Raw genomic sequence first — 8,180 nt, forward strand, 5'->3', positions numbered from 1 at the left:
GGATTGTTCATCGCAATTAGGTTATGTCCCTTCTCATTCAGCCACTCTTCCACAGGGATGCCCAGGCTACTTCCAGGATTCAGGAGCAGTGCTTTCAGTCATAGTGCATCCATTGTATATTTAAATGTGTGTCTAGGTAGTAGGTTATTAACAAGTATATAAATGAAGTGTGATCTTTTGTGCATGGATGAAGTGTGTGATGATACAGCAGTTAAGACTTGATGGAGCAGTTAAAGCTTTCAGGAGGTCTGTAACCATGTAAAAACATCAGTGTATATTACAAATTTGAAGTTCAGAATATAATTCAATGCAAAAATCATTTTTCTTCATAAACTTGATTTTAAAACTGGCTGTCTCTCCCTTCTCTATCATCTATAGGATTCAATACGTACTAACAATTATAGCATTTTTTCAGTTGCTGCAGCTCACTTGTGAGATTATTGACATTTAAAAACGAGTGAATAGTATTGCAAAATGGAGAGAAACAAGGAGCAATGGTCAAATATTTAAATCTTTATAAAGAAAATAAGCTGTATTCACAGAGCAGCAATCAGGAAAAAAGTTACTTGCCTTACAATGGGAATTAGAGGTAAAGTAAAACATCCTAAAAATATGCCTCACCCAAACTTTGAAGCATCTCATACTACACGTGTTAAAAACAGCTGTCCCTGTTGCAATTTGTAGTGCAATTCTGTTATCTGACTAGTAAATTGTATTGTTTTTACAGCTTCAAGAAAGTCATATAAACACGTGAGAAGATGACAAGATCTAGATCAAGATCACCACGATGGAAACCGAGGTAAATATTTATCTATGAATTGTGTTCTGAAATGTAGTTCTATGTAAGGACTTATAAGTAGGACTTAAAACTTGTGTAAAAGAAAAAAAACTGCATGCAGAATTGCAGTTTGTAAAGTGTATTTTATAGACTGTATTTTATTTTCCAAACTGAAATCCTTCTGCAATTTTTTTCCCAACTTACAATTGTATTATTATGATTGATTTTTTTTTTTTAAGCTGGAGGTGTTAAGTTTTTGCTCTCTGCCAAGAACCATGTTCAACTTGCATGTTTCGGGACTTGGAACTACCTTAAGTAGCAAACTAGTTAAGGTTATGTTTACTCAGGCACCACCAGGTGCACTTAATGTCTGTAACTCATTCCTGTTTTGCCTGTCGGTCTACAGGGAGGGCCAGACTGACTGTTTAAAAAAAATATATAAAAACACACCAAAAAAAACCACAAACAAACAAAACCCAGCTTCTTAATTCAAACACCTCAGGTTTTCTGAACCTTTGGGGCTGATCCACAAATTGATCTTTAGCACAGTTAGATATGCCTTGCAGCATATCTAAAGCATAATGCAAACTAAAAACATGGGAGTTGGTGCCCTTCTTTTTGGACACTAGCCTAGTAGCATGTGTCATTGATGTTTGCCATCAGACTAACATCCAGGGTACTTCATGCTGTTAGTTACCTGCCTAGTTTTTAGGACTTGCAGTGCAAATTTGAGGTGTTAAAACTAGGAGGCTGGAATACAATTTTAAGCTTTCAGGAGCTTGAAACTACTTTTCTGCTGGTTTGGAGTTGCTTTTCTCAACAGACTAATTAAGTTGTGCTGACCAAGACCAAGGGAGTTTGTTGGATAACACAGAAAAATATGTGTGAGTGTGTGTTTGTTTTTAAAAAGAGAAATCCTATCTACTTCCATACTAGATTGATAGTTGTGAATATATCCTTTGAGTGAAGGGCAGGAAGGAATGCCCGAGCTCTTATTAAAATGCAAGCCTTAACCAGAACATGGGAGGGCAGCAGCAGTATGGGTGCTATTGGAAGTTAGCCATTATAGTTTTATGAAGATCTGTGGTTCTGAGTTTGAACTCATTTGCAGAAGTGGAGCAAATAGTTATGCCAAATTGTACATTTGCAATATGTGTATAAAAGAAGGAACTTCCTTGAATTTTTTTGACTTAAATTTTTCAGTGTTTTTTGAAGAGTGTATCAAGAGTGTACAGTGAATACTTGAATACAAGCAGAACTGTTATGTCTGGGATTACTTCCTGGTTCTTGCTAGTGGCTTGTACTATTTTTTTCTTCATTTACGGATATTTTGGCTAAAAACTTAACAAGTTGCTTTCGTTTTTGTAACTGTAGGTGAAAATGCAAAGCTGAATGATGCAATTGAGTCGTTCTTAGCAGTTGAATCTTTAATAGAAAAAGCTGCAGTAAGTGTGGAAGTGCATAGGTATACGTGTATGTACATGTACACATTATTATACAAAAAGACCAAAACATCTTTTTCAAACTCAATCTTTTCTGCAGGAAAAAGCCTACCTGTATGACATTTAAATAGGATATTTTATAATGTTTTCAATCAGTTTTGGGAGTTGTTTTGGCATGCAAAGAAAACCTGAAAAGGTCTTGTCTTTTTTTAATTTGCATTTCTTTATATGTGTTTTTCCTTACCCTTTTTTTCCCCTTGGCACTGAAAAAGATAGTGAATCCTTCAGAAGTGTGAAAATGTATGTAACAGTTGCTTTCTGTTGAAATATGAAATTTATTTTTAGTTTTAAATGAACAAATGCAGAGAGAGAAATGATTCACTTACTACTATTTCTAGGGGGTATTTTTACGATGAAAACTTTCAACAGAGTAAAAGAAGCTTGGTACTCTAGCCAGGCATATGACACTTTGAATATCTTGTTTTCAAGTTTTTTACCAGTTGATTAAAATTAGGTACTAAACTATACTTCCTTAGGGAATAAATGCTCTCAATAAGAGGTTCATTCAATTTTATGGGACTACTCCATGTGGATTTTATTTTTGCCTCAGGTCCTTATCTCCAGCATTTAGGAGTCCAGAGCACCATAGGCAAAGGCATACTCATATTAATTATGACTGTGAATATAAAAGCTTTCGTAAGGACCCAAAGAAGCCTATGCCTTGGAGAATGGAAGATGAAAAATACGGACAAAGCAATTCCAGGTTTGCACCTCATGGAAATAACCACCAGAGAATACACGAACGTAGATCACCTTCACCAAACCTGAAAAGAATTCCCATGGAAGATACTTACAGTCATAAGCCCTACAGAACACATTCATCTGAAAGAACTGAAAGCAATAGGAGATGCCAGTTACCACCAAAATACTTGGAAATACCATATAAAGAGCATGATCGTCCGTTTTACCAACACAAAATGGAAGACAGATATGTGTTTGAGCACTACAAAGTCATGGGAAATGAAAAAGGAATGAAACCTTTTCATAGACCGTTAGGGGCTTCCTGTAAATTTGAAAGAAAATGGCATGAAGATGGCTTGAGGCACCAGAGGTTGCAGGAAGAGAAGTATGGTCAGTCACCCAGAAGAGTTTCTGATGAATTTACGGCAAGGAGCTCTTTACAGAAGAGGTATAGGAATAAAATAATTAAAACCTGGGTATTGTGGTGTAAGCCTCAAGTGAAAGTCTGTTTTCATTATAGTTGAAGATATCCACCTTGAAACACGTTGGCCACTTTGTAGTTTAATTATGGGCGACTGGTAGTAGTGAAGTATTTGTCTTTTAAGTAAATCGTATTGATGGCTAGAGTATGAAAGGATAATATTTCCCTCTTAAGAGCCCCTGCACATCTGTACCTTGGCGTGAGGGATTATGGGTTAACTTGCCACGCATTCTGCTGTCCAACATTCTGCACATATAAGTTCTCGCTTTCTTCTCTAGTGCAAGTGTAAATTGCTTTATGTCAACACAGGTATCCTGAAGATCACGATTACAGAGAATATGGACACACGTCTAAAAGGGCTAAAGAAATGGAGAGGTATGACGGTGGAGAAGTAGCAAGAAATTCCAAGTGGAAGCAAGAACGTTCTTTTCCACCCTACCAAGAAAAGGAGGAGCAAAGAAATCTGGGTGCACAGTCCCACCGATCGGCTGAAAGGGAGTACTCAGAGGTTTCTGTGACAAAGATAGCCTATGAGTACAGTCACAAACGGCGCAGGCATCCAGATGGGGAAAAGCCTGTTTCAGATGATAGAGCTCAGAAGTATGTGAAGCAGGAAGACCAGAAATATGGTTCTTCTAAGGGTGCCCAGAATAGCAAAGAGTTAGATTACTTTAGTGGTGGAAGAGCAAGACGGACTGAAGAAGGGCACATTGAAGTACCTGTTAAATACAGTTCGAAGAAGGGCTGCAATACTTGTGTTAACTCTTCCGAAATGGGTGTTGATCTGAGATCTTTTAAAAACAAGCCGAAGGACAGAGTAAGGAAAGAAGGGGAATTCAGGAAAAAAGTAGATTCCTCTGATAGCCAGCATGATTCAAGTGATACTGTTTCAGATGTGAAAATGTCAGATGTCAACTGTAGGAGGGAACATCTCACAATCAAAGTGGATATGAAGAAAATGGTGACCAAGTACAGGTACTGGTTTCTCCTCGCCTCTTCTTCTTTCTTCCTATCTATTTACAGTTTATGAATATTGGAGGAAAGCAGGGTTTCTTTAAGAGGTATAAGGATAAACTAAGGTTATACCTTTTTAATTTTATTTTGTTTAAAATATTGACTTGCCTAGACTGGGAACTTCCAGCCTATTTTGAGAAAAAAAAAAAAAAAAAATCCCCTAGTTCATTTCATGGAGATGTAGTGGGAAGTGGAAAGAGCAGATATGCCCGATACAAACCTGTAGTTAAAAGTTGCTTATGATAAGTAAGTGTGTTACTTTTATTTAAAAACAAACAAAAAAACCACCACAAAAGCAGAAAAGCCCAGTTCTGTGCTTTCTTCTGGAATATGATGGCTTTATTTTTTTTTTGCCGAGTCATCCCTAATTTCTAAAAATCAGATAACCTTTAAATTACACGAATCTCAGGCATGCATTGAGATGTTCAAGATCTCAATTTCAATAAAGCTGTTGAAAAATGAGGTCCCTAGGTTATGTTACTTATTGTTGTGATGAATGAAGTGGCAATCTGTTGAGGCATCAGAACTGAAAAGCAGCAGAGTCTGCTTCTGCCTGTCTTCTGTGTAATACTTGTGGTTGCCTTAAGCATTCCCAATGCCAGCAGAAGTGGAGAAAAGTGGTAATACGATGAAAATCTAGATGATGGCTACATGGTAGAGAGTAAGCAGCTTGGTTTGCGTAGGTCTTTGCAGGCTTTTCTGGTTTGTTGCCTTGCTGTGCAGGCCAGAGTATCGTACAATGGCAGTAATCATTTTGCAAGGGAAGGTAATCCTTTCCAAAGGGAATCAGCCTTTATTTTAAAGGTATTTTGGATCTTGTCCTAAATAAAACATCTGTGTCAATTTTTTTCCCTTTCCAGTATTTCAGAAACATGTAATACAATAGAGAGTTACAAAGACAGGTTACTGTCTGTACATAAGGGGCTAATATTAAAGACGGGAAAGGGAATTGGAGTAATGCCCCCTACCCCCTTCCCTGCCCTAGGACAAGCATTTAACTTCCTGAATAATTTATTGTTGAGTTTTGTTGCAAGCTCACAGGACGATTCCTGTATCTAGTTCCCTCTTGCTGTTTTTGAAAGTCATGCACAATGGACATGGTAGTTATTTGCAGACTTAAACTACTACATTGGTTACAGCTAATTTAATGTGTGGAAGGTTTTCTTCCACAGCCAAAAGTGCTAAATACTTTATTTTTTCAAAGACAAGAACACTGATTTTATAGAAGCTGACTGGGAATATTCGTGCTGCCTACTTCAGGCATTTAATAAACACCTTGAAATGACTCAGCTCAGAAGAATACTTTCTTTATATACCTGGGGAACAGGTAGATTATTCAAATCATCTATAATTGAGATTCTTTGGATTCCTTCTTGCATGCATTTATTTCCAGTTTACTGGAGGCAAATAGATGACTTCTGGCCCCTGCTAGACGCTATTTCTTATACAATTTCTGTATGAAATTCTAGTCTTGTACGCTTCAAATAAAAGAAGGCGGCACATAATCACTTTGCAGAATGCACAGTAAACAGAGTCTTTATCCTAAAAGCTTTTACATGGGCTGTTTCAGTCCTCAGTTTATCTTTCCAAATGACAAGCATTTTCCTTGCAACAAGAACAGCAGGATTTTTTAAGCGTTAGCTTCCTTGTCAAAATAATTCTTAACCAGCAATGCAACCATTTGGGGTGTAAACTTCTTTAGAATGAGTAAAATTCAACAAAAAAAAAAATGCTAAACACATCCTTAAGTTCACACGCTGCCACTGGAAAGCTGTTTCACTAGGCTGAAGTGATGATTCAGTTCCCAAAGATGCTGTGAGATTTTTACATCTCTGAACCGTTCTTGAAAATTGTCTGGTAGCTCCTTATAAGCAGACACATACACATAAATGTCTTCCAGAATCATACTACTAAATTATACAACTAATGTAGTATATCAGGATCTTCATATTTGATAATCTAGATGAATAAAGTTTAAAATTCACAAATTTTGTATTGCATACTTCAGTGAAACAAGGATTCCCGAGAGTGTAGTCACATCTCTTTGTATTTTATTGTAACTTTTCTTCCATATGGCCTTATGAGCTTTTTAATTAAAAAAGGAACAAAATGAGATTTCAGTTTTCATCACATTTATTCCTAAAATGAACTTCTTAATTTATTGTTTTGTTCTCCTTGTCTATTTGAAATTTTCAGATATAGTTAATACTTTTAAAGTGAATATCTGCACCTTTTTATTCTAGGACTGCTTCTAGTCATACTACAGAGAGACAGATGTCCCATGATCTGGTTGCCATTGGCAGGAAAACCGAAAACTTTCATCCCATTTTTGAGCACATGGAATCTGTAACACAAAATGTTGAAAATGACCCATCAAGAGAATTTACTCAGGAAATAATCACAATTATCCATCAAGTTAAAGGTGGCTGTAGTATTTGGGGTATTTGTATGTGTTTATGTATTTATAATTATTAAAACCAAATCTAATTAATTGGATATGCTGTCCTTGTAAGTCTCAGGTGTTTGTCTTTGGCTTCGTTTGTATTTTGGCTTCATTCTGTATTGTTTAAGAAAAATATGGGTTAAAGATTTAAAGTAGTTCGATAGAGAATGATTCTAAGAAGGTCTCAGTCCATAATGGAGGCGTTATTGTGGAGTGTTAAGGTCGAAAGGATTTTATGCTAGTACTTAAGACTAACCTGCTTGTTTGGGAAACAGTAGAAGAAAAAAGGAGCTTTGCTGTAGTCACAACTTCCTAGTTATATATAGTTCCTTTAATTTTTCAGATTAGTGTTTAGGCTGCTGCATCATGTTCAGTGTTGAATTTTATTTAGAGATTCTAGTCATTTGAGTACTACTATGATAGAGCTGGCAAATAGTTAATTCTCTGTTGAGCTTAATCTTATTTAATAAGAAGGATGTCTAAGTTGGGCTGGCCTAATCTTTCATTTGTGAATGTTAAACTGCAAGTGGAAATAGCTTGAAATTTAATCTCAGAAGTTGTCTTGGTGTCCTTAAGAGTTAATCTTTTAAAAGATACAATTTCCCACTGTGCATTTCAAATTCTGCGAATAAATGTTCTTGTATTTACCTTCTCTTCACAGCAAATTATTTTAAATCTTCTGACATAACTCTACATGAACGGTTCTCAAAAATTCAGGATAAACCAATTGCAAATATGAATGAAGCTAAAATACGTTTGGATCCAGAAATTCACAGGTGATTGATGTGCTTCTTGCCTTGATTTACTTGCATTAAGGTAGTTAATCTTCAGTAGACTGTACACAATGTGAAGTGTTTTTTCACTGACTCTAAACTATCTGCCTATAGTCTGTAAAGAATTGTGTAGTTGATATAATGCTTTTGCTATTTATTATGACAGCACTTGTTTTTATGTAATATTTTTGTGTTCCAGGAGGATTGACATGTCTCTAGCAGAACTTCAGAACAAACGAACTGTGCCATTTGAATCTCCCCAGGTATTTTTATTACTTAACTTTTTTGTCAAACAGTAAGTTAAAATTATATAGATGTAAACAACGTTTTCCCCTTGCTATTGGTACATCATTTTTATATGCTTGGGAGACCATCAGTACTTCTGACTATTTTGAAAGAAATGCACACTTGAGCATATTTACAGATACCACAATGGTGCAAGTATACTGTGTTGACTGATGAGTAAAATGCAGGTATGTTCTCCAGAGTAGCTGGAGTGTGGTTATTC

At 36.1% G+C, this 8,180-nt stretch overlaps 1 protein-coding gene across 1 annotated transcript in view; it reads left to right on the forward strand.

Moving 5' to 3' along the window:
* Window positions 1–758: 758 nt before the first annotated feature.
* LOC104164774 (chromosome unknown open reading frame, human CXorf23) overlaps window positions 759–8,180 on the forward strand; it is an 8,147-nt gene continuing 725 nt past the window's right edge. The window contains exons 1-6 of the mRNA XM_009704218.1: window positions 759–799; window positions 2,831–3,409; window positions 3,752–4,417; window positions 6,700–6,878; window positions 7,561–7,675; window positions 7,872–7,935. Of these exons, the coding sequence (XP_009702520.1) occupies window positions 759–799; window positions 2,831–3,409; window positions 3,752–4,417; window positions 6,700–6,878; window positions 7,561–7,675; window positions 7,872–7,935 (1,644 nt within the window). The remainder of the gene's footprint in view (window positions 800–2,830; window positions 3,410–3,751; window positions 4,418–6,699; window positions 6,879–7,560; window positions 7,676–7,871; window positions 7,936–8,180) is intronic.

The sequence above is a fragment of the Cariama cristata genome, unplaced genomic scaffold (genome assembly GCF_000690535.1).
Source record: "Cariama cristata isolate BGI_N322 unplaced genomic scaffold, ASM69053v1 scaffold2247, whole genome shotgun sequence".
Lineage (NCBI taxonomy): Eukaryota > Metazoa > Chordata > Aves > Cariamiformes > Cariamidae > Cariama > Cariama cristata.